We start from the raw sequence: 20648 nt of genomic DNA, 5'->3' as shown, positions 1-20648 counted from the left end.
GCAGGTAGGAGCGCGGCGGGCTCCGCGCGGGGCTCCGCGGGCTGGAGGCTCCAGCAGCTCCGCGGCCCGCTCCGCGGAGCTGCCCCGGCAAATCCACCCCCAGCGCGGTGGGACCCCGCGACGGAGCGGGCCGGGGGCTGCGGGCTGCGCCRGGCGCGTTTCGGGAGCGGGGCTGTCGCTGTGGGGCTGGATCGGGGAGCGGGTCGTGTCCCTCGCATGGATGTGGGAACAGCAGCAGCGGGGGGCTCTTCCCGATCCACCTGGGACAYGTGCGACATCCCAGGACAGCTTCAAAGAGGGAAGGAGCAGGGCACTTCATGTAGTGCTTTGGAAGCTGCCAGTTGTCAAAGAGAAAGGATCTCTTGACAGATATAAACTGACTGAGTAGAAAATGAASATATCAGTGTTTTAAGGGAAGAGAATAATGCACAGAGGAGCAGAATGAAAAAATGAATCATAGCCTCTTTGCTTCCTATTCTCTCTCTTCCTTCTCAGTTTTGTTGATCAACTTGATCATGTGAGTGAAAACACCCTCTCAAAATCTCTTTGACTTTAATGCATCCCCCAGAGGTGGCGATGACGGGCGCGGGGCTCTGTCGCACGCTGTCTGTGCCCGCGCATTCCCGGGCACCGCGGCGCCCCAGAGCTGCCACTCGGCACACGGAGCTGTCGCGGGCAGCAGCACCCGGCTCCGGAGCAGGATCAAGGCGAAAGGGGCTGCTGGGTGCAGCAGYGGCGCCCGGGCACTGCCGGCCGTGCTGCAGCTTGCGGCGTGGGCAGCGTTTTGCATGGGCTTCCGTGCAAGCCCGTGGGTGCTGAGCRCTGCTGGAGGCCACGGGCCGCCTCTTCCCCGCAGTTTGGTTTGCTGGGTTGGGTCTAACRGGGTGTGTTGGTGACCTGATTTTATTATGCTGATAGAACTGAGTTGTGGGTACCTCTATGGTTTTAAATGAAACTGTTGTTCAAGCTGTTTAAGTTAAAATGCGACCGTGTTATTTATGCAGCAGCATTTGCAGAAGTGACCTCTGCAGAGAGCTGATGGCAGCTGTTATGCAGTGTCTTTCGGTGTATCGTGTTTTTACTGGTAATCATTTTTCCTGTGCCTCAACTGAATGTCCTCTTTGCAAAATCTGAGGCTGTGAGTGATAAGGTGGTAGGAAGGATATTCACAGACAGCCTGTCTCACGCATCCCTTCTGCTGAAGAGGGAAAAAATGTTGCAAAATTTGTGTTTGAATGAAGATATGAAAGAGGGGGAAGTTGAAAGAGGTCTGTGGGCACAGCCTGACGTCTTTAAACCTGAAAGGGACTCGYGGCTTCCTGAGCTGCAGCCGCGAGGTTCAGATGTGCTCCGCTTCTCCTCATTCGGCCCCTGAGGACAGAGTCCTCTCGGGCGCCTCGTCTTGACCACACGCAGGGAGGGTTTCACCTCCCCGTGCTCGGAAAGGCTCCGCGCCGCGTTCCCAGCGCGCGGTGTGCGATGTAGCCTCAATTACAGCTTTGGTGCTCGAACGGGGGGCTGGTGGGAGGTGTGTGGACCTTGCCCGGGACGTGGTGAATGCTGTGTCCGGAGCACTGCATGGAGGAAAGGATCTCCCAAGCACTCTTAGGAGCAAAGGCACCATCTCTGCCTTAGGGGAGGCGGAAGCTGCGTTGTGATGGAGAAAGTAGCTTTCTGGGAAAGCATCCCRTTGTATTTGCTCTGCTTTACCCTTCTCTGGGTGCCTGCCTGGCTGCTGCGGGACACCAGGGAGCAGCTAGAAACACCCTCCATGTGGCCCAAGGTGTCTGCTCCTCTGTAATGTGTGACTTTATCTGCAGTGAGTTGGTATACCTGGCAGTATAGAAACTGTGCAAACACGTCACCAACAACTTATAGTAGCTCTTCCAGGAAAGCAAAAGCAAAATTGCTTTTCAAAGCCAAGAATACTGCTGCTCTGCAAAAGGGCTGCAAAGAAATTCTTAGCTCATTTCCTGTGATCCTAAGGTGCAGCTCAGCTTTGAGGCAGGGGAGGAAAATATTCATTGTGAATTTCTGTTTCCACAGGGCAAAATGCGAGAGCGCATGGAAAATATGGGCTTGTAATTTCTTCAGGGCTGTTTCCTTTCCTCCCATGAGATCAAAGTGAAACCTTTTATTAAATAAGATAAAAAAAAAAAATAAGTGACAGGTGCAGAATTTCACCTAATTGGTTTTATCTCATGTGCTGCAAGACAATGATGTTGGTAATTATGCATTTGCACCAAGTATTGCTGTTGCTTTGAGGGAATGATTTTTGTGCTTGTCATAAAAGCTCTGTAAGAGTGCAAAATAGAGAAGGAAAAGAGTTATTAGGTCTTCTAGCACAGTCCTCCACAGTGCAAGATTGCTCCCTAGGGTATTCTCCAGTACTTTGTCCAAGATGCTCTTAAATTACTTACATTATAGAGATGAATTATGTCTAGACATCTGAATTTCAGGTAGAGGAAGAAGCGAGCTGAATGTTTTGAAGCCAAGGCGTTAGTATTTTTAAAATTGGTGGTCGGCTTCAAASCACAGAAACACCAGGGCACAAAGAGCTGGCCCCGTGCTGCGCGGCTGCGCCCGCCGGAGGGGTGACGCTCCGAGTGCTGCCAGGAGCTCTTCCCTGCGCACGGCCAAGGCAGAGCGGAGCGGCAGGGGTGGCCTTGGGAAACGCTGCCCTTGCTGCCTTCCCTGCGTTTGTGGGTAGCGCACGTGGCTCTGCTGCTGTGGGGAAACTTGTGTGTGGAAAAGAAGGGTCCAAGAACTTGCTGGTCCCTGGAGATAGTTGTAAGCAGTCATGAAGTTAGGATTTCTGGGGTAAAATAATGGCAAATGCAGAGCTTCGCAGGTGGGCATGGCTTGTAAGCAGAGGGTCTGTGGATAGAGGAGGTGTGAAAATGTGGAGAAGAGGCAGCATGGGCAAAGCAAAGAGGCTGTGGGCCTGGAAAGTGCTTGGAAGGGCCATTGAGGGTGAGGCTGAATGAGGTGGAGCTGCTGCAGAGCTCCTTAGCCGCYTGTTGCACAAGGGGTGAAGGGCACGGAGCYGGTCTCCTTCAATCTGAAGGTGTAYGTCACTCAGTTTATAATTCACCTGCCATCACTTAATGTTTTAATGGGAAAAGTAAGCACAGTAAGCACACACTTATAATCACATCCTCCTCAGTCTTCGTGTCATCTTTCACAAATTCTGCGTCCCAAGAGCCCCAAAGCTGTCACTTATTGACTCAAAACATGAATGATTCATAGTTCTCAAATTCCTTCTGACTTTGGCACACTTCAGGTCGCAGGTTGCTTTTGTCCCTCTCCTGGTGGCCCCGGTTGGCAGGGCCAGCAGCAGGAAAGGGGGAGCAGGGGGAGAAGCAACAGGGCCGCCGGGAAGGCTGTTAGACCTGACTGTGCAGATTTAATCCGACTAGCTTCTTGGTCCATGAGTGATTTCTATCACCATAATAAATTGCGTGCTATTGTGAACTCTTTCAGACTGCTGTCTGCAAAAATCAATTATTCACAGAAATTCTTGCTGACAGTTGCGCGCCAGGTCACAGTTCTGCAAACCAAGGAAGGCTCAAGTTTGCTCACCCATGTTAGAGGAGAGGAGGGACCCACAGAGAGAAGCCAGCAAGGAGGGACAAGGACAGGCGAGACCCCCCCAGCACTGTGGCTGGCTTTGCTTAAGGCTGGCAATTCCCTTAACTTTGGAGGCACACAGTGACACTGTTGTCTGYGCTCTTGGTTTGCGACTTCCCTGTTGTGAGCGCACAAAAAAACTGTGGTAGGGTTTTAGGAAATTTAGGAAAATGCATTAATTGTGAGCTGGATGTCACAGCTGATTAATGAGTGACACCTTGTCCCCTGTTGACTGTCGTTGAGGCAGGGCTAGGAGATTTAAGGAGTTAAAGCACATGCCCTCAGACCCGAGCAGATGATGCCAAAATTGCAGTTCTAAAATTTAGATGGGAAAAAAGAGAAAATGGTTCTTCACGGGTGACCTGCTTTGCCCCTTGCTTGGAGCATTCAGCTTTATGAAAAAAATACTCAACAAACCTGCGTTAAATGGCCCGTTTTAAAACAAGAAAGTAGTTTCAAACAAACAAACAAAAAACAGTTCTTTTTAACTGTTTTGAGCAAACATAGCACCCTTGATTTTTTTTTTTTTTTTTTTTTTTTTTGCCAAAACAGAGCACTTAGACCTCAGATTGTAGGTGCGTTTTGTCCACCTCCAGCTCGTGGTGGGGCTGAATTTGCTGATTCCCTGCAGCTGCAGCCCCTTCCCCTGGTGCCCTCTGAGGATGCTCGCTGGAGGTCACCGGGGTGGCCACGTCCTGGTGCCTGCGCTGCCTGGCGTGTGCTCTCCTGCCYCCAGTGACAATGTGAGGTTTGTGGTGACAGTTTTCTTGCAGTTATTGTGACAATAGAAGTTGTTTTGAGCAGGATCCCAAGTTAATCTGTTATTCCTATTGCTTGGAGCAGGCAGGAACAGCCCTTGGCATCTCTTCCCCTTGGCATCGCTTTTCTGGGTGTTTTGTATCTAGGAACCATTTGCCTTAAGGTATAATCCTGCTGTATATTATAGCCAGTATCTCTTAAAATACAGATGTTACGTGGAAGGTGAAATCTGTAGGTTACTTTAGGTTTAGTGGGTCCTTTCTGTTCTTGCAAGTTCCACTATTGCTAACTTTCGAGAAGTGTCCTAATGTACTTTTTCAGTTCTGTTGGTAAACAGACTAATAAAACACAGAAGAACCATCTGTTCTTGCTTTACTGGGGACTTCATCAAATACCTCATTTTTCATTTYGTTCTTAATTCTCAATTAATTGTTCCCATAAGGAGAAAAATAGTCAGTATTGCTCTTGTTGCTAGGTCTAAGAGTAGGATCTACAGATGAAAATAACCTGACTTTGATGTAAATTGGCAAAAAAAAAAAAATCAATCACGGAGCTGGCTGTACAGTGACTGGAACAAATCCTCTCTTTAAAGAATAACATAAAATTCCTGAATAAGAATCAGTTTACACCGATCCAACATGTGCTTGAATTCGTGCTTGAAGTAGGAGAGCATTGCAAATGTTGCCAGCCAAAACTTAATCTAGTGTTTTGGTGATATACAGCTTGGGTTTTGCATGGATTAAAATTGCTTTCAGCCCRTGCGGAGAGGGAGCATTTCAGAGCAGAGCTGGGAAGTGTTTCCTGCTGGCTCCTAAATCTCATTACAACTTGTCACTGCTCTGAACCACTCGAAAACCCAAAGAAAAATGCTGGGGAAGAGAACAGAGAAAGGCTGAGCACTGTGAGATTTGGCCATGGTGCATCACAGGGTTTGGTGTGGAGGTGGAGGCCAAGTTGTCTTGCAAACGGTGTGCTGAAAAAAATCTGTTTTATCTACAATACAGTCAACAGAAAAGGGGCTGGCTGTAGTGAATAGCAAAAGAGGACCTAAGGCTTCATTCCTCATGCAGATGTGAGTAGAGGTCACCTGGGCATCGGTGTATAAGTGAATACAGAAAGAGGGAATATTCTTCAAATCCTCTTTTTGCCCTGCTTAGAAATTCTTGTTAATAGTAGAAGGAATTTTTTTTTTCTGTTTTTTTTTCTCTATTTGTTTTAAAAATGCTGTGAGGTGCCTTGCAGCTGGAAGGAGCATAGGGATGCTGTTTCGCCCGTTGGGCTTCTTGCAGRAACACCATGAGCAGCGCGCCTGGTGCCCTGGGGGTCTGCAGAGCCTGATGTTCTGTCCCTCTCCGGCGTGTGCTTGTTGCTGGGTTCGCGTGAGCAGTTAGCCTCGCAGAGCTCGGCCCCTGCAGCCGGGCATGAAGAGGCGGCGTGAGCTCCGTTTGCGAGCGAGCAGCGACGGGCAGTTGTGAYGAGAGGCAGACACGCCTGAGTTTAGAGCATCCCAGCATGTGCTTTTGCAGCGTGTTAGATGCTTCTTTCCTATCAAACAAGCATGGTGTGGGGAGTGGGAAGGRGCACAAGAAATCCTTCGACAGGAGAAGGCATCCTTAGATGGCTCTTTCATTTCTCTCTTCTTATCAGCAAAACATAAATCCCCAGCTTGCTGACAGTGAAACCATATGGTAACTCTTTCAACAAATCAATTTAGTAGTACAGATAATCCTGGATGTGCATGAGAAGAGATGTTTGGGATTATTTTTCCTCTGTTTTTATATTACTCTTTGTTTTCCAGCACCTGAACGTTAGCTGTTTGGTTCTGTGGAACCCTTGGCTTGTGTGGATAACTCTGCACTGCAGAGGCTTCCTGGGGCTGCTTGTCACGGGGGACATCTGCTTCCTTGCCACGGACAGAGCCCTAATGTGTTGGCAGCATCAGATCCAAATACTTCTTGAGCATGGGTATCCTCTTAGTGAGAGCCCTAGCTAAGAGGTGATTTAAGAAGTGGTTTTCAGCCTTGCTTCCCTGGAGAGGCATCAGCAAGTGAGTTTTCTTCCTCAGTTCAGCTGCTATAGGCCAATATCCAAAAGTGAGAGCAGAAAAGAGCTTGCAAGCAAAGCCTCAGAGCAGTGGGAATGGGGTTATGGAGACACAGATCAAGTCTAGGAGTGATGACACAAGCCCACTCAAAGCTAAACAACCCATCGTGAGTTTTGCTGCTTGCCCTAGCCTGCTTGGCAGTCACAGCCCCTGTGTTGCTTGCACCTTGCAGCTGCAGGCGTGAGCMTGGGATGTGCAGAGCAGCCACAGGGCTGCAGGGATGGTGCCAAGGGCTAAAACCCTTTATTCAGCTTTGATTTTTTGGTTACTAATATGTGCTACCAGCCAAAACCTGAACACCTCTAGACGCACAGAAAATAAATTTAGCTCAAGATGTAAATCTGACCAGCACAAATGCATTTGCAGTATTTGCAATTTACTTCAGGAAACAATGCAGCTTCAATACTGGCATCCTCTGACAACAGAATTCCCTGATTATAATACATGTAGTCACATAAGCATACTCAGAAAGTATTCAAAGGATAAATCTGCATAGAAAGCTGCTTGTATAAATACGAGTTTGGAAATATATCTAAACCCTTTCTGGACTTGGAAAGGTAAATTTAACATAGGAAGAAAGCAAATGCAACAAATAATTGCAAAAAGATTATAGATGTTAGCAGTACAGGCTGCTAGAGCTTCACAGGAGAGATTTATAAATGAATTATTAGAAGACCATTACTGAGGAAAATCAGGGCAAATCTGATCCAGAAAATTTAAATCTGAACTTGGATAAAAATCACAAACTCCTACTGGCGTAAGGCCATCTATGCATTTCAATAAAAACCCCTAGAAAAGGAAAAAGCAGCCAGACATCTAATTTTTTGACTTTGAGGGGAGTGAGAGCTTGTATTGAAAAGCTCTAGGAAAAGGGAGAAAAGCTATTTCTATTCTGGCCAAATGCAGATATATGAAATGCAACTGATGAATTTTCTCTCTGCGTAGAGCCGGGTGGAGAGGCTTTTGAAAGCTGAAGTTCCTGCCCCAGTTCCCTTCCATGTGGGAGATGACATAACACTATTATAATCCAGGGAAGCATCCATATCTTAGTGGGATACTGGCTCAGGAGAAGCTGTTAGGAGTCTTTGTAAACACTCAGGTGATGAAAATATTTTCAAATCTGTGGCTGAGGAAGCATACTGACAAGGTCACTGACGTTCAAGTGTTTTAATTACTCTACGTATATCATTATGGGCAAGGATGATGCAGGAAAGGGCAAAGAGTGTCTGAACCAACTACAGCTGCATTTATTACTTGGGAAAGGTCAACACTGGATTAAATGGAGTGTGTCTCGAAYGAAAGAATCCAGTGCCAAATTATCCAATCTTTGGAGGCTGAATAAGGATTGCGGGTCGGCTGGTGATTCCCCTGTCTGGTCTGACGAGGGTTGTGAACCACTTTCTGCTCTGAATTGCTTCCTGCACCTCACACAGCCGGGAGTGTCACYGGTATGAACTTGAAGTGTGTGATCTGATATCTAAAAATACCCTTGAATGCGTGAAATGCAAGAAGGTGGATATTCTGCAGCCTAGGAAAATGGCTTTTCATAAAGTCTCTAAATGTACGAGCAAGGTAAAAAGAAAAACTCAAACTCCTGGTGTTCGTATGAAGCGGTGAGGATAGTTGTCCAATTCGTATCTTCACTCTGTGTTCTAGTCATCACATATGGGAGGAAAGGTCAGGGGACCAAGGGAAATGACCATCTGGAAAATATTTGCTCTTCTTGAGGCAGCTGTCATGATATAAGAGTGAAAGAAGTGGCAGAACAAGTAGAAATAATTGGCATGTAATTAAAAAAGACATTTTTTAAAGCTAGTTATTGGTATATATTTACCTAGTAGATTAGACCAGGAATCATCACTGTGGCTTTTGCTTGGTCTTTTTCTGTTTTATCTTTGTATTGTTTTCTAGGGGGTTGTCTTTTTTAGAGCAGAAAGTGCAGCCAGGTAGTACTCCTGTCTTCTGTTGTTTGAGCTCAAACACTCAAAATTAATTAATGACAGGAGAAAGTTTTGTTTTTGCTAGTAAAAAGAAAAGAGCTCATACGGACAGCATGTAATTCTGTCCGAATGTTCTCACGGAGGCAATTAAAGCTGTGAATTTCGTTTTGTTGGTAAGTGCAGGAAGCCTCATTTTCCCCCTTCATTTTTGTGTTTTATCACGGCGCTCACAAGCCCGGGCTCACAGCTGCAAACCAGGCACCACCTCCAAGGGGGCCCTGCCGGAGGCAGCTGGAAAAGAGGGAGCCTGACCTCTGAGGCAGGAGAAGTGCTGATATTTAGTAAAAGTCAAATGTATATAGGTAAAATAGTTCCCAGATTCTGTCAGTGCCTATGTGCAGGAACAGAAAAACGCACTTGTTTTTGTTGTCTGTGGAATAAAACTGAATGTCATATGGTGTCCTAATGAATAATGTTTAAAATTCATGCTTAAAATGAGTATGAAGCAAAGGATGTTGCAACTGTGGGAACTAGACAATGCTCAATAGGAAGAGAAAAGCAGAATGAGCAAAGGTACAGACCTGACAGCAGAGATCAATTGAATGGGTGTTGTTCTCCCTCTCTCACCTATTTTTTTTTATCCTCTGTCCTTACCATGGCYTTTGGACCTGTTGGCTTATTCTTAAGATGGACAGCTGTGTCCTAGCGCTCTAGGGAGGTGGGAAGTTTCTGTAGGTTCGTGACAATATAGTGCCAAAACATACATCCCGCAGTGCTGTGGTGTGAGGGGTGTCCCTCAGGTCCTGGAGAGCTTGCACGGGAGCAGATGTGTCATGAGCACTCCCAGCATGTGACAGCTCCCATCTGAGGGGTTAATTAAACTCATGGAGTCCAATAAGATGGGATTCCATAGAAGACCAAGCTGCTCACAGAGTGTTTTCTTTTTTTTATTAAAGACTTTTAATTGAACTGTTTAAGTAGCTAATGCTGCAAGATGAGTTGCCCCGTGGTGCCGTGGGTCAGAGCACTGGGGCTGCTGATGGTGCTGGAGGTGCTTTGGCCCCAGACCGGTGCCAGGCGGGGAAGGGGCATTGCCCACACAGAGCTGTTTGTTTGGACCCATGTGAGACATGCAGCAAAGCAGTGTAAGTGGCGTTCGGGCCGCGTTGCTCCATCCCGCTCCGTTTGTGCTCCGCAGGGCAGTGCGGCCGCGTGCTCCCGCCRCACCCCGGCTCGCTGCAGGTGATCCACGGCAACGGCACAGCCCTGGGGACCGTCATAACCTTCCAGTGCCCRGCCGAGCACCAGCTGGAGGGGCAGGCCCTCATCAGCTGCGTGTGGAAGGGCAACGGGACGCAGTGGACCGCCGGAGTGCCCGCGTGCAAGCGTAAGCATCCGCCGAAACACCAGCACCCTGCCGGGCCGCGTGGCACCAACAGCGCCCGGGCATCCCGCGCCCAACGGTTAATCCCAGGCATCTGCGCGAGCAGAGAGACAAATCCCTTTCCTGCAGTGCTGCCCCCGGCTGTAATTGCTCTCCACATGTGTCCTGGCACCATTAGTTATCGTGACACAGGAAAGACTCGGCCAGATTTATGTCTGATCTCCCACCACTGCCTCCAGTAGAGCTGTGCCCAGGATGTATGTGGCTCTCCAGCTACAAGATGTACTGTACTCTAGCAAATATATAGGTGCAATCAACTGATTTGTAAATATATTTGGAAACTCGCTGGCAATTTTGCTGTAAAAGAGCACAGAGGTATTTAAGAAGGGCTATTAGGTGGTTGCCTGTGGTCAGCTGTAAGGAAAAGTTATCCCRCTGACAAATTGCATTTGAATGTCAACAATATTAACTACCTTCCATGCTGTTCCCTCTTATTTATTACAAGATTGTTAGTAATTTGGCGAGGAGTCAGCCCGAGCACAGTTCTGATGCATGGTACCTCTGGGCTTCAGCATGTTTCAAATGGAGGAGTTCACTCTGGATCTCAGACCGTGTATAATTTGAAATCATTTGGTAGCTGGATAGCTATTTCAAACACTTACCATTCCTGCCCGAGCTCAGCTCTACTTACCTCTGATTTAAGAGATTCCATTAAAAAAAAGGAATGAGAGAAATCTTCCCTTGGAGAGCCTGGTAGAGATGTAAAGCTTTCCATAGGCTCATCAAACCATTTCTGAATGCTGGTGTTCATATGGCTGGAAGGAGCTGACAGGTTTTTGAAGCAAAATGTGTTTAGTGCTGAAAATGAGCTGGCAGAGACCTGCGCCAGTGCTGCCGCCCCACATTCCCATTGCTCCTTTTGTCTGGATAGTTTATTTCCAACCTGCTGTCATTGAACAACCAGCTCTGCAGACACTGTCTCTCCCCTTCTTCCTCCCCCACCAAAAAAAAAGAGGAAAAAAAAATGGGTTTGCTACCTGCCCAATAGGAATTAATTATATTGAGCTGTTTGTTCTATAAAGGGCTTCTTTAAACCTTCTGCCCTTTCAGTATTTGGTTTTGCAGCTCCTCTCCTTGCTGACACCAGGGTRAGAGAGTCTGTTACCTCACCTGCACTTGATACCCTGACAAAGTTGTAGGTTTAGATAGTGCGGTCTACCTGGCGTGGCTTAATTAACTGTGGTGGTAAAACACTTGTGAACAATTCGTTAGTAACTTGTAAACAGGTAGTTTTTAAATAGCCCCATTTGAGGCTACATACCTTTATGTTGAAACTTAGCACCCCAATAACTTAGCATATATTATCAAGAAAGTCTTCATAGAATTATAATTMGCAGAAGTGGTAAGTGGGTAGGTTTCCGCATGGAAATGTGATGGAAATGTGGGTGATATGTTCATGTATTCACCTTAGAATTCCGTGTTTCCTTTGCTGCAGCTGTATCAAAATATGAGACGTTCGGATTCAAGGTAGCAGTGATAGCCTCCATAGTGAGCTGTGCCATCATTCTGCTGATGTCTATGGCTTTTTTGACTTGTTGTCTCATCAGATGCGTGAAGAAAAGTGAAAGAAGGAGAACTGAAAGGTATGTCCAGAAAAGATTTTTCTTTATTATAAATTTTAATGGCAAAGTTGCATATGTCACATGGACCCCACAACTGTGATAGCAGCGAGCAATGAAGTTCCTCTCCAGGTACTAGTGCTCACACTACAATAATGATGTTAACCACTAAAGTCCTCCTCTCCTAGCAGTATTTCCTTTGCTCTCCTAGCAGTGTTTCCTTTGCTCTGTCTCCCTTTTCTTTTTTCTTCTCTTTTTTCCTCTCATCAAACTCCAATGGAAAATTCATCCACTCCTGTCAAAACCATCGAAGTCTTYGCCATCTGCAAAGAAGTCGACCTCAAGCTGTCACGAAGAGATGATGAACAAGGATGCTGGAAAGATTTTGTCTGCTGACTTGAACCATAAGACCTTGGGCAGAATTACAGACAGGCATGGGAAGAACTAAAAATATCCATCCAGGCCATTCTAAAAACAGGACAAAATGACCAAATCTATCTGCATGCTAACACTGATGATTTAGAGAAGCCTTTGAGAGCAGGGCAGAGGAGAAGGAGGCATGAAGAGGCATGAGGAGCTCTCTGTGCTCCTGCTGTCTTGTCTGCAGCCACATAGCAACCTCTCTGGGGGGATATCCTGCAATTTCTGAATCTGATGGGAACAAAAATATGAGTTTTCTTTTTTCCTTTGAAACGACTCTGTGAAGCAAAAAGTCTTTGGTATCGTTCGTAATGTTAGGTCTGCACTGATAGCATGAAATATGTGAAGTGAAAATGCTGATTGGCGTTTTTAAAATTGCTGCTCTTCTGGTTGATAAGACTATTCATATCAAAGTCCTTGTTTTTTATTAATTGGAAAAGAAATTTTGTGAGCATTAGCACTTTGCATGACTTTCTCACCAAAAAAAAAGGCACCCTTGCACTGGGGATTTGTACACTGTGCTCTCCTCAGTGCCTACCTCTCTTCCCAGTGTGCTGCTGCCTGCACTGGGATGGGCTTTGGGATGGGGCTCCTGCTGCCAGCTCTGGGCTCATCCCACCCGGCAGCAAGCGCTTTRAAAAGCTGTCCCCCTTAAGGACAACACTTATTCAAGTCTCCAGAAATTTGGCTTACACTTGAAATTCAGCATGTATTCACATGCTGTTCTCAATAGAGATGGATTTACATTTAAATTCAAGCTTAAGTGAATCAGGGCTATAGCGAGATAAAAGCTCAAATATACAGCTGTTTATCATAGTAATGTATTTTGCCGTTTGCTTGATTCACAGAGATATGCAGCTCTGGTACCAGCTCAGAAGTGAAGAACTGGAGAACATGCAAGCTGCTTACTTTGGTTATAAAGGAAGGAATAACAACAACAACAAAAAACTCAGGAATAAATCAGCGTTCGAGGACGTGACTAGCATCGCCTATGACAACCAAGGCTTCTACAGGTAAAGTTATGGAAATACAGCAGTTTTGAATGGGTTGGTGGAAGAGGCGTGAGCAAGTGGCTGTGCAGACGTGTGCATGGGGGGCACGGCGGTTTCCCTGCCTATCCAAGATAACCTCCATGCAGAGCTGATGTGCTGCAGAGACTGCCCTGTTGTCGGCAAGAGGAAAGTGTAGAACTGACTGCAGAGTGCGTCATGCTGATGGCCATGTTGCTGCTGCTCTCCACGTAATTACCTGTCGCTTCGTCTTTGCCATCCTTTGGGTACTGCTCCATCACTGTATACAGTAATATATGGCACCATTCTTGTTTACTTTTAATTCACTGCATTCTTGTGCAGCKTTTGTATACAGCAGTGTCTTGATTTGTAGTGGTTACCTGCAGAAAGCAATTTTATGCAGGTTGTAAASCTGCTTCAGTGTCAGAGCGCTGCTGGAAGTGGTTTTCAAATGGAGCCCTTATGTGAGAGTCTGGTGCCTGTTTAATCGCCTCTTGGCTTTGGGTGACTTCAGGAAGACATATGAAGCTAATTATATGGTGATCATATCCTAGACAGGTTTTCRGAAGACTCAGGACCCAGTTTGTTGTTTTGAGCGGCGTCAGTCTGCCGGGGTGCTGGTGTTGGATCGAAGTGTCATCTGCTTTGGAACGCCGAGCATCGAGGCAGGAGGGCTCTGCCCAGAGCTGGGGGCTCTGCCGGAGCCTCAGGCTCTCACATGGGTCTTATCTACCCTGCTCCACCGAGCAGAAACTGCAGGGTTTTGCTTACCGCGATCTACACATCTTTCCTTAACTGAAAGGAGCAGGGAATACAGGATTCAAGGGGATAAGCAGCTTTGCTGGGGCCAGAAATCAACAAGTTCATTATTTCTCTAGACTGGTGGAGCCTGGGAAAGCTGCAGGGGGGAAACCAAGGGATCGAGAGGAGGGAGGCCTGGGGCAATTTGTTTCTTTGGCACTGTACAACCCACCTGCTGCATTAAGTCCCCATCTGCAGCCCCACGTCTGGTGCCCAAGCTCTGCAGCTGACCAGGCTCTACTTTATTTCCATGTTGCAGAGGCCCTGTGATCCCTGCTGATCCTTAGCTAGAGCAAAAATCATCTGGAAGAGCCAGTATATTAGTCTGCCCATGTTAGAGCCTGCAGTGTAGCCACTGCTCAGGTAGAGAACGGCTGCTCCCAAGCCTGGGCAGGAACTGAAGGACTTGCAGATGCTGGGAGACAAAACTCTCCCTTGGGATTGCTCTAGGAAAAAGCTTGAGCCTTTACCAGCTTGTACCACATACTCTTTCCTCACTCGAATGAGATCCATTTAATCAAGGTCAGTAAGCACTGTTCATCTCTAAGGTTTAATGCTGTTAAGTGGCTATATGCACAGGGTGAGAGGCGGAAATTCTGCTAACATAAATCCCACCAAAGTGTGCCTGCGAGGTCACACAGGAAGCGAAAGATAGTTTAACCAAGGACTGCATTAATGCTTCACATATTTGGAGGACTATGTGAATGTATTACAAGACCACTTGGTAAACCAAAGATCCTATTTTATTTTCCCACCAAGGAACTGTACTAAGAAGCCTTACAACTTACAGTCGAGTTGTGCCCTTATCCGAGAGGAGAAATAATGTGTCCCTCCCTTATGGAGAGCAGGCCTGCTATTCCTCATGGAGCGCCTCAGGAAACGAGGATTCCCCCTCCCTTTGGGAGGACCCTCGAGGGTGAATCTGAGCCTGGTCTGCACCAGGAAAGGATGTGGGTCTTGCTGCTCTTCAGACTTAGTTGAAATAGGTTTAGAGATTAACTACGTTGTGTTTGGATTTGCCCTCTTTAAGGATCAAAGATGCTTTAAGATCGAATAGAATAAAAAGCCAGTTCTTTCAGGCAGGTTTGTTGCTGTTTATGGAGTAGCTTATGGAGGATTAAAAAGCTGTCATCTGTTCAAGTGATGCCTTCGTTTGCTGATGGATAATCAGTCCTAATGGATAAAAGTTATTAGTAATGTTGGGCAATAGAGGCTCTGCTGCTGTTCTGGACCTGTCTGCCATGAAGTGATGACTTTTTCCCCCTGGCATTTCAAGCACAGAACAAATGTGCAGCATATAGTTTTGCTAGCAAATGAGGGATTCAAATGACAAGTATGCTTGTAGTGAGCCCTTCTCTGGCATTTCATGTGTATGAACAAACTCCTATAAAATAATGAAAAGTGCATCCTCAAGTACCTGGGATCAATTGCCTGCAATACAAAGTCACAGTTGATGCCACCTCTTCCTTTTTGAAGCAAGGAACCGTGCGGAGCTTAAAAACATCCATTTTCAGCAGCAGTGCTTCCGTGCAGGAGCTGCAGTGCTCCGGCGGAGATAGCAGCACTCGGGAAATGCAGGGGCTTGGGGCAGATTAGCGGAGAAAAGGGTCTGTCCTGTCGGCGGAGCAGATTAGCTGCGGCTCGGTATCACGTAGCTGGGCCAGGCAGCTGCTCCTCCTCATCCCGGACACCTCGTGGGAGCCAGGAAGAAGGCAGTCCAGCTCCAAAACACATCTGAAGGGCAGCAGAGAGCTCTGGTGAACCCCTTTGCTGGTGTGAAGCCGTTTGGGGGAAGTGGCGCGCTCCAACTTGGAGCGTTTTGAAGYGAGCTATTGCGCAGTGCTCCGGCCAAGCTATAAAGCGTCCTCTGCGAAGCAGCGGCGAGTGGAAGAGCCCGGGTCTCGGCGGGTCTGCGGCCTCCTGCAAGGCATATGGCASCTGGGCCAAATTACCAGGAGAGGACGATCTCTTCTGCAGAGGAGCTGGCTCGTATGTTCTCATGGAAGATATTTTTAGTGCCTGAAATTTTTGTGCTGGAGCCCTTTCTGACTACAGGCGCTTTATCAGTGCACCTGGCAAAAAGCATGCAAGGAAAATCCAACAACAGAGATGTCCAGGGAGAAGGTTTTGTGCAGAAGCCAACATGCTCCTAGGAGAGGCCGCTCGGCTTTTTGAGTTGGTTTCAGAAGCCAGAAATAAAGCTGCCGAAATTAGCTCATAACTTTGGCCCGTGCAGTTAAACCAAGTGTGTTCTCTCTTGCTCTTCCATTTAGTGGCTGTGCTGGTTGTCGTTTTCCGTTACCTTGTGTGTGGGGCTGCAGGGGAGGCACAAGTTAGAAACTCGGGCAGCTCTAGGCGATGTCCACGTCTGCTTGGGCTGGCTGGGAAGCATGCCCGGAGGCCAGCTGGCATCCAGAAGCAGGAGCAAGAGGGGAGAGGACACATGGCTGCATCCCTGCCTGTCCCACTGCACCCTGCAAGCCACAGCTTCTCCACGGAGAGTCATTCGAGCAAGTTATTCCTCTGCTTTCCCCTCTCTACCTCTGCAAAGTGTCCCAGGACATTTGGTCTGCTTGTTCCCAGGCTGTGTTGTCTCAGAGGGCTGTATTTGTCACGCTGCACTTGCCTAGGTTGTCCAGGAGATCCTGGGCAGGTTTCCTCTTCACCCATGTGATAGAAATGGAAATAGAGCCAAGGAGGAGAGCAGACCCAGCCCCACCAAATGCTGAACTTCAGTATATGAATCATCTGCTTCTGCCCTCGTCAAATGCAGTCTCATACATCTACGTGAGATGCTCAGCATCTAGCACCTCTGGATGCTTCTGTGGTTCCAAGGAAAAGTAGATGGAGGTCTCTTCTGACCTTCTCAATTGGATGTTTTGAAATAGTCTAACTGGAAATTGGAGATAAGGAATGTTAAAGCACTTGAAAGAGATCTCATTTGTGCTGCACTTGGGAGAGTCCTGAGGATGAAAGCACCACCCAAAGCCCATGTCTGGCTGACAGCAGTGCATTGGAGAGAGCCCACCACTTGCACAGTTGTCCCTTGTYGGCTCTGCAGCCCTCTCGCTAGCACTTTTCAGCCCTTGCTTAGATGTCACCATAGAATTCACCGTCCCTTTGATGTTCGCAGCTCTTYGTGCAGAAGACATCTTTCCTGTTGATCTCCTTTGCTTTTACCTTGAGCAAGGCCTCCCCTAGAAGAAGCAGTTAAATCCCATGCATCTGCGTGCTGCATCGGAAAACAGCAGTCGTCAGGCAGTGACTATTGTCACCACATCCTGCACTCATTTAAGTGAATAGAAACTTGACAAGAGGAGGATGCCACTTAGCCAGGAGCAGAGTTGTCCTCTAGCTGCAGTTTTAGCCGATTTGGGTTCCTAATGTGGTGGTGAGCAGTGGTAATTGGGAGTTTTGAGGGGCAGAAACATGTAGGAGAGAGCATCAGAATGGGATCCGTTCTGCTGGCTGCAGCAGCTAGCTGTACTTATTGCACAAAATTTATAAGATTTGAAATACTTCTGGCAGGACTATCTGCAAGGTGGGTGGCTGCCCTGTGTGTGTTTTGTAGAGGACTTGCCAACCTGGGTGTATTTTGCAGAAGTCTTGCCTTTCTTGCCTTTGCAGAAGTCTTGCCTTTCTCCTCATTTGTCTGCCATGCATGCTCTTTTGAACAGTTTGCAACTTTAGTTTGCTTTTCAAGAACACTGAATTGACTTACTGATGCTAAGAAAACACGCACAGCTGCAGTTATGTCAGGAGCTTTTGTTTTGACTGCGTTTGGCTGCATTAATGCAAGAGCTTCTGTCCCCTAGCAGTAGATGAGCCCCACAGGGGTACCGAAGCGGGTGTCCTGGTCTGACACTGAGACACCCGAGGGSTTGCCAGCACATAATAGTTACATGGCACGTTCCCGGCACCGTGGGCATTCCGCATCAAATGGATGAAGTTACCAGACTGTTTCAGAGGAGAAATGGATGAGYATTGTGCTGCCCACATTCAAGTGGGTAAACCCTGCTCAGCTGTGATGAGCGTGTGCTGGTGGCAGCAGGACACTCATGTGCAAAGTAATGGTGGTTTAAGAGGCCTATGTGACTGCAGCCTGTGCCTGAAAAGGTTTTGTATTGCAGCTGGCCAGAGAAGGGCGAGATTTATTCTCCTTTCCGGGAAGGGTGTTTCTGCAGGGTATCTGCTCTGCTGCAGAATGGCAATTATTTCGTAGCTGCACTTTATTTCCTGCATTACCCCTGTGGGTTTCCCCAGCAGAGCGGATGCAGCTCGAGTGACTCTTTCCTTCCCGCGTGCAGGTTGCAGGAGGAGTGGACGCGGGACGCGGCAGCTCCGGGATGCAGCAAGGACAGCGCCCGCCCGCCCGGGCTGCGCGCMGCCAGCGGGGCGCCCGCGCCGCCAGCGGGGCCGGGACCCAGCGCCGCGGCTCCCCACGCCACTTGTGTGCACCTTGCTGAGGTCCACGGACACGCGTGGGACAGCCGGAGCAGACCCAGCTCCCACATACCCGGCTAGCCGGGCCTGAAGCACAGTAGCTCCTCCGGACCAAAATAAAACCTGGACAGAAACATGTGCCTTAAAGTCAATGTAGAAAATTAACTGTTCAAATGAAATTTGAAATTTTATATACTCTGAGATAGTTATTTAAAAGAAACACTTCGAGGTCTGACCTGAATAAAATAATGAATGTTGACAGTGGCAGTCCATAGCCATTCTCTCCAATGTGTTGTATAGTGTGACCATGTCCAAAGCATAATTCTTCTGTACATATAGAGGGGAAGGAAAACAGGTTTGTATAATTGCCTCATACAAAGTCACTGATGGTAATTACACATTCATAAGATTGCAACTTTCTTTTGACCTATGTTTTTTGTAAACATTTCAGAAAGGAAATCTCCCATATTTTTACACAGTAGTATGATATGATTAAAATAAAGTTTTGTTTTTAATTAAAAGACCYTGTTACTTCATAGGAGGAAGATCTTGTTTTTGCCTCCGCTGCTGTGCCTGCSGAGCCGGTGGGTTTGTGGCAGTGYCGGGCGGGAGCGGGGCGCAGAGGCGGCCGCTCCAGGCGCTCCGGGAGCGGGATGCTGCTGCCGGGCGGCTCTGCCACTCGCAGCACGAGGCCCGTCTGCACCCGCGTGGCTCCAACCATCATTGCAGCATCTCCCTGAGTAGCTCCATAAACAAAGGAGCTAGGTAATTTCTGGAAACATGCCTGCTTTTCCTGTTACTAGTCTGTTCACTGTGTGAGGAAATGCATGTATTTTAATCGTTGGGGTTTTTTTTTTTCCATTTTGAATAGTTAAGTGTTAAGGTTCTTATTCCATTGCTTACGCACAGAGACACTGTAGTTACAGTATGAGTGCTTTTATTCAAGCTGTAATTTTACGCTCCATCATTAGCTGCAGAGTGGGTATTGTCACATTCCCATCCTGGTGGAAATGGGATCCTATGGTGAGTCCCAGCTGTGGTCTTGGTGTGTGTCCTGCCTACAGTGAGTCATGTTTGCTCTTAAGAGCTTCAGTTTTTAAGTTTCCATTTTGAAATTCCAGTGGCTGTGGTTTGCTGACAGGCTGGAAATGCCCTGGTCCTCTCCGGCTGCTCTGGCAAGGCGGCTCCCAGGCATCGTGTGCTGCGGATCTGCAGCTCCGCGCTCGGGACCAAGACGTGCTCCCCTGAGGGTGAGGCTAGGAACTGCATTTGTTTGTTCCTTCTGCACCAGGAGATTTGCTCAAATTTTAATGTATTTTCTTTTTAGGACTATTTAGAAGAAAGACGATTTGCAGCCCTAGCTGGTGAGAGCCTTGCGTATAATGATCACACTTGTGTTGTCGCTCGTGCTCAGGGACGGGCGGCAGGGCCCAGCGCTCTGTGTGTGGGGACATTCCCGGAGCCCGTCTCCGCTCCCAGCGGTTCCTGATCAGGCCGTGGTGGCACTGCGCTCTGGGAAGGCTCCTCAGCCTGGCACGAAGCTGGGCACCAGCTCGGCTCAGGCCCAGGCTTGCGTGCCAGCTCTGAGCATGGTTTATTTACACACATGCTGAGTGCTCACGTGGCCTCACTTGCTTCCTGCTGCAGGGATTTTTTTTGCTAATTTGCTGAGCCTGTGTGTATTTTTCTTTGCAAGGAATCAGAGGCTGCATTTCAAACAGCATTTTCAATGCAGCTGGCTCTTCATTCCTAAATACAACCTAGCAGCAACCCAGGCAGCTCGGTAATTATCAAACTGACTTATGCTCAGCGTAAAAGGGYTTATTGCACCTGCCAACCTCTCTGTTGTACCCGGAAGATGACATGCTCATTTGTTTCCATTATCTGTATAATCATTTTATTACTAACACAATAAATATTTCCAAGGAAAAGGCTGCAGCACAGCAGAATCCGGGTGTGTGCACTTTGTTTTTCCGCATGTGGATTACTTATAGGCAACACATACAAGAAATTAGGTTGGTTGTGCTCCCGTGTAGGGGTTTGGCTTTGCTGGGTCTGTGCTGAGCGCTTGCCGCCACACTTCAGTGTCGACAGTGCTTGGGGCTGGAGCATTATTTTGGTTCCTCTCCTGAGCAGCGTGGCAATAACGGGTGGCAGTGACAGGGCTACTGCAGGGCCTCCCGTGGGTGCAGGCACTGCCCGGCTGCGCGCACAGTGCAGGAACGGGCCGTGCAAAAGCAACGCCGGCGGCTTGGGGCAAACAAACGTCTCTGGCCCTAACGGCAGCGGAGAAACGCCCGTGGGCAGGCGGGGCGCGCTCCCGGGGGCGGAGCGGAGCCGTGCGCGCTCCCGAGGGCGGTGCGGAGCTGCCCAGTGCGCGCTCCAAGGCCGGGGTGGGGTGTTGCGCGCTCCCGGGGGCGGCGCGGAGCGGATCCGTGCGCGCTCCCGGGGGCAGGGCGGAGCCGTGCGCGCTCCCGGGGGCGGTGCGGAGCCGTGCGCGCTCCCGGGGGCAGGGCGGAGCCGTGCGCGCTCCCGGGG

General features: G+C 48.2%; 1 protein-coding gene across 1 annotated transcript; it reads left to right on the top strand.

Annotated features, from left to right (window-relative positions):
* Positions 1 to 8052: 8052 nt before the first annotated feature.
* Positions 8053 to 18191, top strand: SUSD3 (sushi domain containing 3). Its single transcript, XM_026046128.1, has 5 exons — positions 8053 to 8065; positions 9632 to 9820; positions 11313 to 11460; positions 12705 to 12869; positions 17975 to 18191. Exons 1-5 carry the CDS (start codon positions 8053 to 8055, stop codon positions 18189 to 18191), a joined length of 732 nt encoding a protein of 243 aa, XP_025901913.1.
* Positions 18192 to 20648: the final 2457 nt, after the last annotated feature.

Source organism: Nothoprocta perdicaria, unplaced genomic scaffold, assembly GCF_003342845.1.
Source record: "Nothoprocta perdicaria isolate Ctin4 unplaced genomic scaffold, notPer1 scaffold_42, whole genome shotgun sequence".
Lineage (NCBI taxonomy): Eukaryota > Metazoa > Chordata > Aves > Tinamiformes > Tinamidae > Nothoprocta > Nothoprocta perdicaria.
The sequence above is the reverse complement of the archived record's forward strand: the minus strand, read 5'-3'. Positions and strand labels throughout refer to the sequence as shown.